Below are 12,892 nucleotides of genomic sequence, written 5' to 3'. Positions count from 1 at the left end.
AAACGTGTTTATTGTATACAAGTTGTATAACGATAATGATTCAATTAAACTGTGTAAATACGTCATTAGCGAATCATCCGGAAAAAAAACAAACGAAAGTCATTGATAGGTATACACACAACGATAATAAATATTATTACCATATATGTGATAAATACATATAATAAAAATAGCGTATGAAAATTTCGATTTGAGGTGAATTCGCATTGAAAAAAAAAAATAGAGCATCATATCGGTCGAATCGAATATATAAATAAATAATGAGGCACGGATTGGAAAGTTTTTCCACTATTTAATGAGAATGAATAAAAATAATTACACTGAGAGATGTTCTGATTGCCGGGTAGCACTTGAGTTTAACAATGTTCTTTGTTGCTATTTTTTTTTGCTTTGCAATATTTTGAATCACGAGTACGACCGATTTGAATGGCGTTCGCGCACAGAATGAAGTGCGTTCGCGAACCAGGCACAAATAAATACCATATTCTATCTGCCGTTTGTATCATCACGCCTCTTGTTTATCTTTGCTTTATCGCATACGGAACGTTAAATTTACAGTCGTACAAAACGGATACGTTATTTATTTTTGACAATTATTATTGAGAGATATCATATTTGGCAATTCAACATATGTATGGTATTTTCAGTGGCGGATTAAGCACTTCGGAGGCCACAGGCGGAATGTTATTTAGAAGCCCCCCCCCACCAATTAAAAAGTGAACATTTTTTAGTTTTTTTTTTTAATTGTGCATTATAAAAAGTGTAATAAGGGCGAAATCACACAGCGTGGGATGTAGGACGTGGGTTTTTTTAGATAGTTTTAAACATATAGAAAAAATATGGCGTTCATCGTCCCATACCTGGTACGAAACGAAACATTTGAGCTGTTTCGTTGAAATTGTATAGTAGTGTTTATCCTTGCTTGACAGTGATTTATACCAAAACGACCCTTTGGACCATTTTCGGTGTATCACATATTTGAAAAAATGTAGGAGAACCGAGTTCAAAACGATAAAATTTTACCGAAAATGGTCCAAATGGGCGTTTTGGTATTTTGGTAATAATTTACCCCACAAAGTAGTTATTCATCGAAATATAAATGCTGCTAACATTTTTGCCTCCAATTTTCCCATAGGTTTTTTCAAATTCGTACGTACTGATTTTATTAATAAGAGCTTGTTTAATATTTTGATAGTTTGATTATAAAACAAACCAGCATCTTCTCTAGATGCCCATCGCGTACTATTTATTCTTTTTAAATGTTGGTTATTCGAAATATTACTTAAAACAATATTCCATCGTCGAGTCGATGATGAAAAAAAAAACGTACACATTTTGAATAAAATCAATTCCGTAGCATAGTTCCCAATTAAATGTAAGGTATGACTAGAACATGGTATAAAGGTGGCTGTATTACAATGATGTATCCTTTGTATTTTCCAGCCATATTTGCTACGTTGTCATATGATTGTCCCCTACATTTAGAAATATCTATCGAAATAGTTTCTAAAAATTTTAATATGATCTGCTGTTTTGCATCATATTAAAATTCTTAAAAATGTTGTTATTGCTGCAGCTGCAGCGTGTCCACGCGGGAATTTCTGCTTTTGTTGCTGGGAGTAGGCAAATTTACCTAGAAAAGTCGTACTTTGCAAAACTTTGCACTTAAACTCCAATGCTTTGTAGTGAAATGCGTAGTAAATTCCGAAATATGATATTTTTTCTTTGAACGATTTGGAGGCCACAGATTTGTACCAGCTCCGCTGTGCGATAATCCGCCACTGATGGTACTATTCACTGCTGGATGAAGGCCTCTCCAACACACATCCACTCGTCTCCGTTTTGCGCAACTATCATCCAACTAACCCCGAGCACTTTACTAATTTCGTCCACCCATCTTCCTTGCGGTCTTCCTTTTACCCTTTTGCATTCTCTAGGGTACCATTATAGCGCTTCTTTTGACCACCTTTCACCCATTATTTTAGCCACATGGCCCGCCCATTGCCATTTCAATCTCTTCACTCTATCCAGTATGTCCACAACCCTTGTTATACTTCTCACCCACATATTCCGTTTCCTGTCTTTCTTCGTTATGCCAAACATACAACGTTCCATACTTCTTTGAGTGCATTGGACTTTGGTTAGCAACTTAGCATTCAATGTCCAAGTTTCACATCCATACGTCATCACTGGCAAAACACATTGATCGAAGATCTTTTTCTTCAGGCAAAGTGGCATTTTTGATTTAAAGGTTTTATAATTACATTAAACAATTGTTAAAATATTATAATATAAAAATATAAAAATATTTATAATATTATAATTTGTTTTCCAAAAAAACTGTTATACTTATGTATAACAGTTTGCGTGGAACATGTGCGTGAAGGAAATATTGAGTGGGCGGTCGCATGGCCTCCGAAAATTCATCTTATACTTTCTAATTAAAATGTTGAATTTAAGTATTTTGTCGAAATTAGAACAAGTATTGAATTTATTTCATTTGTTTCATCAAATCACATTTATATTATAGTTAACAATTTAGTAGTTTCAATGTCTTTAAATAAGAACAAATCTGTAAATCATTTTCTTTAAAAAAAAAAAAATCATCCTACACAGAATGGGACTGCCAGATTTTCAAAATCACATTATTAAAAAAAAAAAAAATTTATATTCTTAGATTTGTCCAGGCCAGGAACAAGCATGTCATTTGATAAAATACTATGAATCTTGATCAAATCGATTTTTCGTTAATAGGTTTAAACAAGTCGATCAGAAGCTTCCTCAAAAAAAAAAAAGGTTTTGTAACTACTAAACTACATATAAACTTTTGCTCCCCCCCCCCCTCCCCCCCCAAAGTGAGATGTTTTTTTATTATTTTTTAAGTCAATAAAATCTTGAAAAATACCATAAAAGTAATGCACCATCATCTCATGCCCCCCCCCACCCTTCTTCGATATAGTCAACGATTCAACAATCTAAAATTGAAATTAATATGAAACAAAATACTATTATTTTATATAAAGGTATATAATTTTCCATCAGAAAATTGTCTACAAAAATTATTTACTAAAAAAACAAATTATACATACATATGTATAATTTTATCTAACCAAGAAATTGCATATATACATACATATATATATACACATGTACATGCTAAATGAAAATATACTCAAAATTAAACCATATATCAAGAATCTGTTTATCGCATAGTTCAGATAAAACCAAATCATCGGCGATTATTTATAGAAAACGTCATGTTTACGACCTAAATAATCATTTCAAGATGTGGAACGTCACAATGACAATAACAACTTAAAAGTATATAAATGAACCATCACATTGAACACTGTCAATAAGCAAAATGCACACAAAATGACAAAATTCATGCGAATAATTCCATTACAACGGTCATTCATAGACCAAATTGAAGGCCGCGGAATGGGATGCAAAAATTAAAACATCTGGAAGTGGATACATTTCAAAAAACATTGCAAACGGAATAAAATTGGAACAATATAAAGATGAATCACGCAAACTGATAATAGGTCGTTCATCGTATGATGGCATTAAATTGTTTTTAGCACTTGTTCCACAAATGTCTCGATAATTGCAATCTTACAAATTATATGTACATAATACATTATTCAATGACAGTAATTAGAACAAATTAATATACTAATCAAAATTCGATTTTATAGACGTAGTTAAAATATCATAATATAGTTTCATCATACTGTTCACATACAGATATTGCATCATCAACTCCATAACATATTTAAGTCAATACGTTAAGAATGTAATTAGCGGATTCAATTATTTTAGATTAAAAATGTAATTTCATAATAAATATTGCAAAGAAAAGTTCTATGCACAAAAAACGAAATATGTATATATGTGTGTAGATACAATGCATTTTTATGCAATAAAATTAGATTCTTATCTCGGAAGTGAACAATAAATAAAAGGTACGTATCCTAGTCTGCTAGTTTATCATATTCTAGCATATCATATTGTGATTAAATATAAAAGATAGTTGAAAATATAATTAATAATTATTATTGTACATTTATTAATTGCTAATTAAGTATAATTGTCAGAAACTATGCATTCATTGATAATGCATGTTTACAGTAAAGTTTATAGTTCATTTTCTCTATATATATGTGCATAATTTTTTACCAAACCAGTGTCAAACTTTGATTTAGTACGAATAAACTAATTGGAAGCTATTAAAAGCTATTTTTAACATATCCCAGCTAAAAGGTTTGTCATTCCAAGTGTTTAAGACATCTTTGCAGTAAAATTTTGCTTAATTCTAAAATGATTAATATACATATGTATATATACAATATGTTTAAATGAAGTAGGAAAATTTTGCAATTCCTGTATAGCAACAATGGTCCAAACTTTAAATATATAAAACATTTCACATTGCTTCTAATTATGCTATAACAAGTGCCGAAGTGATGAAATTTCTAATATAATGAATCATTATCACAGTTTTGCGCAAAACTTTCAGCTCTTTCTAATTTACTTTGCTAATTTCAGTACATAAAATGAAATTAACCAGCAACATAGATCAGTGGTTAGCTTGTAATGTTTTCGATTGTATGATCACGGGTTGTATCCCTAGCTTTGTTGCTGGCTAGACCTTGGATTTGTGACTCCAAGGTCGATCGTTTCCTTTTAAAGTTTGCCAATTTATCTGACGTCATTGGAAACGGTTTCAACAAATTATTCTTAAAATTTTTCGAATGAAAAGTAATGTTTAATATATTATTTATAACTTATAGCCAAATTGCTTGGCCTTACTCAGGCTGGTGAAATTCGAAGGAAAAAACTTAGATTGTAAACTTACTCATCCGATTTATGTAATGAGATATTTGTACCAAATTTAAGGGTTCCAAATTAAAAACGGTAGGTTTGCATTTGCAAACAAACATTTTTTTGTTTTTTAAATAATAATACAATCGAATTTCGTTATAAATGACGCTTCTAGAGACTTATTAAATTACTTATTTATTTATTTATACAGGTATACACCCATTTTATTAACACGACATCTATTGTCAACGTTGTACAGCAGTGCAGTTAACTAACAGTTAATTTTGCTAGTGCATAACGGAAAAGAAGGTACTTCCTTATACCTGCTATGTATTCGACTACGAATAAAACAATATTTTTGAAGTTGTTTGAACATTTGTATAATTTTTAACAATAAAAATGACATAAATTTTTGATTTGAAACAACGGGTTTCCAGAAACCCACGGAAACCAATAGAATGACACCACTGGATATAACCGGTGATCATGCAATCGAAAACATTACACGCTAACCACTGATCTATATTGCTGGTTAATTTAATTTTATATGTACTAAACATTAGTAAATGAAACTGGAAAAAGCTGAAAGTTTTGCGCTCAACTTTGATAATAATTCATTATATTAGAAATTTTATCATTTCGACATTCGTTATAGCAGAATTTGAAGCGATACGAAATGTTTTATTTAATTAAACTTTGAACCATTGTGGCTTTACAGAAATTGCAACAAATTAGACATAAATATATCAGAAATTGAAATTGATAAATTTTCTTACTTCATTTATGTAAACATCATTTTAAAATTAAGCAAAATTCCTTTCCAAAACCACCTTTTGAAATATCAACGGGCATAACACTAGTATCTAAACAGTGTGAGAGTTAAAATAATAAAAACCACTGAACATCATAAGATTTTGAGTCAGATAAATGAATGACTCAACAACGAACAATAAAGTCAACATTTTTATGAGTCAGTATTCATTCTAGTCCTTATTTAACCCACTTTTACTGTACTGCAAATACAAATAGGCATTACTATATTAAAGTATTATATTAAATACTATATTATCCGAACATACAAAATTAAATATTTGACCCACATTCGAGCATCCACCAAATGCCTAGTCATCATTGAAGTAGAATGGGTAGAAGCGCTCTCAGCTTCCAAAAATGTTGCTACAAAAACTCCGTGCAGACGGAGATTTCGGCTGTTTTGCTCAGTTGTTTGTTAAGCTCTGTAGCAGTAGGATCTCTTTGAAATAAGCTCTACTAGTGAAATTGTGTGGTAATATTAGTTCGACAAAGTCCGAACATCTGTATGTGCACGTGCTAGATGTTCGGACCAGCCTCACTCATTGAAAAACAGGGCCGTACACCGTATTATTTTTTAAAACTAATTATTACTTTATCTACATTGAAGTAGTATGCATAGAATTGCTCTCAGCCCCTAAAAATGTTGCCACAAAAAATCCGTGTGCCCGGAGATGTCAGCTATTTTGTCCAGTTGTTGTAAGGGACGATCACTTCCACGAATTTTTTTTCCTCACTCTTTTGTCTCTCTTCTGACTTTCCGTCTCTCTCTTCGATGGCTCGCTTTTAAGCGATACTTTGTTAGGAATGACTATTCTATACATTATACTTCAATGCTAGTCATAAACAAAACCGATCAGTTCTCCACAATGAATAATGATGAAAATGCTCAAAAATTCAAATTCAAAACAGCTGTTGCAATTATAAATGGATCAGCAATAAGACGACGGGTCAGAGCAAAACATTCTATGACGCTTGAAGCACAACAAACAACAAGAGTTATCGCCGTGACCCTAAAGGTCTGATGCACCGTGAATACCATATCAAGCTACCCCCAACGGAGTGTTTATCATTTCAAGTGTGCCGTGATATGTAGCACGTCGGAACGTTTTAGTACAGTGTGTGAAATGAGATTGATGATGTGAATGATGGAAAATTTGAAATCACTCACCGATGAGCCGCTTTCCGGTACCATTTTCTTCCGATGCCCGGGAACTCGCCATCGTACGGCAACGACGGCTGTCTTATAAAATCTCTCATGTAACTACTGTCCACCATTTTCACAGTCAACCTTCTGGTGAGGCCCGAGTAAGACGCAGCACACACGTAATTGAATGTTCGGCCTAAACTGAGCAGTTTCCTTCTTACATACACCATTGAAGATATTATGTTATCGCACGTCTTATCAGATCAGTTTTTTTTTAATGTGGTTTTATTATCGTGATGCTTTTCAAATGAAACTAAACTGTATCCGCGCACACTTCGTTAAATGTCTACAACGAGCGGACGAGCGCACACACATTCTACTGATAAATTTTCGCCGAAAACAAATAAAATTAGGAATAATCTCGAGAGTGAAATCCAATGTATGTTGTGGTGTTTGTTTTAGAATTGGCGATGGTATGAGAAAAAATAAATCGAAACTGATCTTATCGCACAATGTGAGTGTGTGATATGGTGACTTGTATTATTCGTGATTGCAGTCTGTTTTGTGACATGTCATGAAGTTGATATTTGTAGTAGGTAGTCGTAGTAATGATTTCAACTGTTCGTCCTTAAGAAGAGTGTTGAATTTGTGAATAAATTTAAATCAAAAGTGAACAAACTCTCCGATGCAAACTAAGTGTGTGTTTTAAAAATGATTTAAAATTGTTTTTAACAAAAAATTAATAGGTTATACAGGTCTGTTACTGACAGTTGGCGCGTTCTTGTACTCGCTTAGAAGCGTGCGAAAGGGACAGAGCGTCTTTTTATTAATATTTAATGCACTGATACAACACAAGCGCATTTGTTCGCGCCAACTCTCGGTAACAGACCTGTACTTCTCTTTTGCAGTTTTAATATAGGGTTTTCATTACAAATTGACCCTTTTTCATTTCTAATTGACCCTTTAAATTTCAAATTCAACCTTTTTCGTTTCAAATTGACATTGAAAATGGGTCAATTTGAAATGAAAAAGGGTCAATTTGGAATGAAAAACCTGTATCATATAATATATGTAAGTTTTTCATTCCGAATTGACCCTTTTTCATTTCAAATTGACCTTGAAAAGGGGTCAATTTGAAGTGAAAAAGAGTCAATTTGAAATGAAACACGGTCAATTTAAAATGAAAAAGGGTCAATTTGAAATGAAAAACGGTCAATTTGAAATGAAAAAGGGTCAATTTGAAATGAAAAAGGATCAATTTGGAATGAAAAAGGGTCAATTTGAAATGAAAAAGGATCAATTTGGAATGAAAAAGGGTCAATTTGAAATGAAAAACGGTCAATTTGAAATGAAAAGGGATCAATTTGGAATGAAAAAGGTTTAATTTGAAATTGAATGAAAATTGTCAATTTGGAATGAAAAACCTGTATATCTAAGGTATTAAATATTTTTTTTTAATTTAAAACTTGCAAATTTTATTGTTTTATGTTTAAAGATGCGATTTTATACCAAATTTTTTAGTTCCTTTTATAAAAAAAGACAGTGAAAAAGTTGTGCTTTTTATTAAAAATAATACATATGTTGAAGCTTTTCTATATAAAAATGTATGTATCAAAATAGTCATTGGAAAATGAACATATTTTTAGCATGGAATTCCAAAATTTTGATTTTCTGCTGCTGATTCAAATGCATTTATCAATTTAATTTAAAAAAAAACCTAGTAATGATAAAATTTATGAAACAGATTTTTGTAAAAGGAACTGATTTTAAAACCACTCTTCAAAACTGAAAAGATATGTAAGCTAGCTGTAAAAACATAAAAAAAAATGATCGAAGATGTAATTCATATACACTTTAATGAGTGTGATTTATCTCTCCATCTCACATTAACGTTATAAACAGTTAAAAAAAACATTATAAAATGTGCAATTTTGATATTGTATCAAAATTTCGTATACATAATGTTCTAGCAAATATTAATTATGTAACTCGTGTGGCATCGGTACTAAATAATATTTGACCGACACCGAAGCATCAGCTACAGCGTGTACCCGAAACGAATGTAGGCGTCGAAGCCATGCAATCGTGCAACACTGCTGAATTTCAGCAACGCGAATTTACACGCGAGTTACAAAATCAAAAGATATATATATAAGTATGTATATAGAAATTGAAGCATGCAAAAATGTTGTGTTTGTTTTTGAATTGAGGTTATGTATCATTCGTTCCGAACATCGAGACTCGTTATAGAGAAGGGTAGTGCTGAATGCAGCAGAGCAGAGGCTGCACTTGTAATCTAATACAATTGCGTCGAGGGGAGGGGAGGGAGGCGAATGGGGGAGGGGGGAGGGGAGGGGTTTAATTGAGGGAAGGCGTGGGGGCGGAGATGGGGCTGCAAAGTGCAAAGAGGCTGCAAAGTGCAAACGCAGAAACGCAAACCCACCCCTCACTCCACACAGGCCGAGCCCGACTGGCTGCGAGAGGGGGAACAGGGACGCGGTCGACATACTGACGTTTGCCAATTTCTAATCGTAATACGCTTTTCGACGGCCTTGTATCGCTTCGTTTTTTGCACAATATTTTTTGTAATTTTTCCAATCAATACGTCTGAGTTTAATTTAAACGCTGTAAAAACACAGCGTCGAGCGAATTATTTATATGAAGCACTATAGTCTTTGACACATGCTGTAGTCGTTGGTCACTCGGTTGAAATAATACAGTAATATCAACTGACGATATATTAATATATTGCTATATTGAGATTGTACATATGTATATATATATATATATCACGTAGCTGTGTGCGTCGACTGCTCAACTGATGGTTAAATAACAACTGCTACTGACCGAGAAAAACGTTTGGTGCAAGGGTCGTTTTTTGATCATAAATTGCTAAAATTGTGCACGTGTGCTGATTTACCACATCTCTATCTGTCAACAATGATCAGAAGCACCATTGGGTGCACAAATGGTATTTGGTTTGAGACTCAAGTTTATTTCTAAATTAAGTCGTCTATTATTAAAAATTATTTACTCGTTTGCTATCCAACTTTATTGATTTCAAATTATAAATGTCAAATTTGATCTGATATCTCACTGGATTTTAACTTAAGACCACAATTTTTTTTTGAAAGGTTTCAGAATTGAAGAGTATTTTATTTTAATTTTCATCCACTTGAACAACGCTGAGAAATTCAACTATGATGAATTAATAAAAAGTAAAACAAAAAAAAAAATCTGAAATAGTTCACGAAAATGTATGTAGATTAATTAAGAAAATAAATATCTATATAATTTTTATGTCTCTTTTTTACCCATATTAATTTTTAGGGTGTTAATTACAATTTTTAGGCCTTAAAACGAGAATCCGTTTGACAATCGCTAACACTTGACAGCTGAAAAGGCGTTGTCTGTTCTACCGTTCGTTGATAAACCTAGTGATAGGTAATTCATTTATTCATAAAATGTAGTCGAGTATTTTCATTCTTTTCTAGAGACTAGAAATAAGTGAATACGAAATTGCATTTTAGTCATAATAATGAAATAAATTTAACTACATGCATTTATCTCGAATTAGATAACGGAACATATATAGAAATATATATGAATTCAATAGTTATGATTTATTTGGGCGATAACAAATTCATTTATAATATTTTTTAACGCACTCAAACTTTTTTATTCAATCCTTTTTTGCATACTTAAAATTGATTATAATAAAAAACATAATTACAGGTTCTATATATCATCACTTACCAGTATGATATTAGACTCGAAAGTGCCAAATTATCAAATGATTATAGTTGGATGTATAATAGCTATAATAGGTGCATACTATCTAAAGAAATGGTTCAGTCGAAAGCCGATGAATTTGAAGGGCAACCACGTCCTCATATTGGGTGGATCCAGCGGCATTGGCTTATCGGTAGCTGAGGAAGTTTTGGGCTTGGGTGCAATTGTGACGATTGCTGCTAGAGACGCTGTCAAATTAGAACGAGCGGCAGCTAAAATCATATCGAAACATCCTGGGTCACAGCAACGAGTGCATACTCTATCATTGGACGTTAATAAAGGTTTGGAGGTAATTAAAGAAGCTATCTCCGAAGCGGAAGGAAAGGCTGGAGTTGTATCTATGCTAGTAAGTTGTGCTGGAACGGCCATATGCGGAAGGCTAGAGGATGTTTCTGAGAAAGACGTGCGACATATGAATGACCTTAATTTCTTAGGGTCTTTGTGGGCTGTGAGAACTGTGTTGCCCTCGATGAAAACTAGAGGTGAAGGTTCTATCGTACTCGTATCTACTCAAGCAGCTCTTCTAGGTATGAATTCCAATTATATTAAGTTTCTGCATAAGTTTTGTGAGGGTTATTGATGTTTTGTTTCGTTGAAAAGGTGTATACGGATATAGTGCATACGGAGCTACAAAATGGGCCGTGAGAGGATTGGGCGAAGCTATTCTAATGGAAGTCATCGGGACAGGAGTCAACGTTACCATTTGCTATCCACCAGATACCGATACACCGGGATTCGAAATTGAAGAAGCTTCTAAGCCGCCGGAAACTAAATTGATATCTGGAAGTGGCGGTTTGTTTTCTCCGAATGTGGTTGCTAAACAACTCATCTCTGATGCTTTGGTGAGTATATAATTAGAAGATCTATTTTTTTTTAATGTTTAGCTGTAAATTATAATTTTTTTTATATTTAGAGTGGAAAACCATATTCGGCTGTAGGATTTGAAGGATGGTTATTGAAGACTTATACCGGACTATCTTCGTTAGACCCTATCGACATTATTGTGCAACTGTTTTGTTTGATACCTATTCGAATCATTTTCCTTGGTTATCAACTTTATTTCAATTATATTATTTGCAAATTACGAAAAGAAAAAAATACCAACAAAAAGGCCAAATAAGGTGAAATTTTCACCATTTTTTTTATTAATTACAGAAAAAGTATATTTTTTCATTTAATTTTATTTTCTCTTAAATATCATTAGTATTTTAAAACTTCACAAATTCGTTACTTTACTAAAACAAAAAAAAAAGTATGCAAACACTACTTAAATTCAATCAAATTTATAGAATTGTTAAATTAAATATTTGTTGGGATTTAAATAGAATTATATTTTACCAAAGATTTAATGATATGTAATTAGTGAAGCGACTGTGGATTAGTATTATTCAACTTTTTATCAAATGCTTGAAATTGCTTCAATCTAATACATATGTATGTATATTTATACAACAACTAACCTTTTATCATTCTCTAAATTTGTTTCAAGATTCTTGGATTTGGGACATCAGGTTGATGTTATTTATTCTGATTTCGAAAAATCTTTTGATAAAGTAAATCATGAGATATTCGTTCATAAATTGGATTCTCAAATAATCTGATAAAACTCTTAACAATCATAGACAGTTTTTCAGTTATGGTAATGTATGTTTGGATGAATATATCACCTATTCTGGTGTACCTCAGGGCTCTAATCTCGACCCTTTGCTATTTTTGATATTTTTTAATGATATTACGGTAATTTTGGATTCCAGCTACCTGATGTATACCGATGACCTTAAAATTTTCAACAGCAGTCGTAACATTTCTAATTATGCTGTTTTACAAAAAGATTTGTACGCTTTATGGAACTGGGCGGCTATTAACCATTTGCCTATTTAGTATCCTATTCTCATTCTTCTACACCTGAAGTGTTTCAATATACTCATTTGAGAGTAAGTGGATATTTGCCACTCATATTTCTAATGTTTGCAATAAGGCCCCAGAGATGTTGGGATTGGTTTTCCGTAACGCTCACAATTTTAACAACATGAGAATAGTTTGTCTTCTTTATAACGCGTTAGTACGCAACATATTATAGTCTGGATCCTTAATTTGGAATCCTAGGGAGGTAACATACTCTTTACAGATATAACGAATACAAAAAAAGCTTCTTCGTTATCTGTACATGAGAGAGTTTGGCTACTATCCCTTACTATTTCCAAGTGCATTTGTTCAGGGAGCTCTGGGTTTTCAATCCCTATCTTCTAGTAGAGATTTGCTGCTGGTATTTCTCTTCTGTAAATTGTTGAGAGGTCAGATTGACCTCTCAACAAT

The 12,892-nt window shown here is 32.6% G+C and overlaps 2 protein-coding genes across 5 annotated transcripts in view; one reads left to right on the top strand and one right to left on the bottom strand.

Moving 5' to 3' along the window:
* The window catches only part of Nt5b (5' nucleotidase B), a 41,208-nt gene extending 31,891 nt beyond the window's left edge, over positions 1-9,317 (bottom strand). The window contains exons 1-2 of one of the 4 annotated variants that reach the window (XM_077437464.1): positions 9,228-9,317; positions 6,809-6,980 (exon numbers count right to left, since the gene is read on the bottom strand). In XM_077437464.1, the coding sequence (XP_077293590.1) occupies positions 6,809-6,980; positions 9,228-9,291 (236 nt within the window). In that variant the 5' untranslated portion in view covers positions 9,292-9,317. Of the gene's footprint in view, positions 1-319; positions 428-6,808; positions 8,668-9,227 lie in introns of those variants that run through there. The other 3 variants (XM_077437468.1, XM_077437466.1, XM_077437463.1) reach the window with 3 other exon arrangements.
* Positions 9,318-10,120: 803 nt separating this feature from the next.
* On the top strand, positions 10,121-12,285 carry Kdsr (3-ketodihydrosphingosine reductase). The gene is made up of 4 exons (XM_077437486.1): positions 10,121-10,228; positions 10,520-11,103; positions 11,177-11,418; positions 11,490-12,285. The coding sequence occupies exons 2-4, from the start codon at positions 10,545-10,547 to the stop codon at positions 11,694-11,696; spliced, it is 1,008 nt and encodes a 335-aa protein (XP_077293612.1). The 5' UTR covers positions 10,121-10,228; positions 10,520-10,544; the 3' UTR covers positions 11,697-12,285.
* Positions 12,286-12,892: the final 607 nt, after the last annotated feature.

This window comes from Arctopsyche grandis, chromosome 9, assembly GCF_051622035.1.
Source record: "Arctopsyche grandis isolate Sample6627 chromosome 9, ASM5162203v2, whole genome shotgun sequence".
Lineage (NCBI taxonomy): Eukaryota > Metazoa > Arthropoda > Insecta > Trichoptera > Hydropsychidae > Arctopsyche > Arctopsyche grandis.
Note: the sequence above shows the minus strand (reverse complement) of the source record. Positions and strands in the feature narration are given on the sequence as shown.

What these genes read in the sequence shown, in the direction of transcription:
- Kdsr (XM_077437486.1), top strand. Translation starts at nt 10,545, where the DNA reads ATGATATTAGACTCGAAAGTGCCAAATTATCAAATGATTATAGTTGGA. An exon ending in TACTCAAGCAGCTCTTCTAG is followed by an intron (nt 11,104 to 11,176) that starts GTATGAATTCCA and finishes TTCGTTGAAAAG; the next exon opens with GTGTATACGGATATAGTGCA. An exon ending in AACTCATCTCTGATGCTTTG is followed by an intron (nt 11,419 to 11,489) that starts GTGAGTATATAA and finishes TTTTATATTTAG; the next exon opens with AGTGGAAAACCATATTCGGC.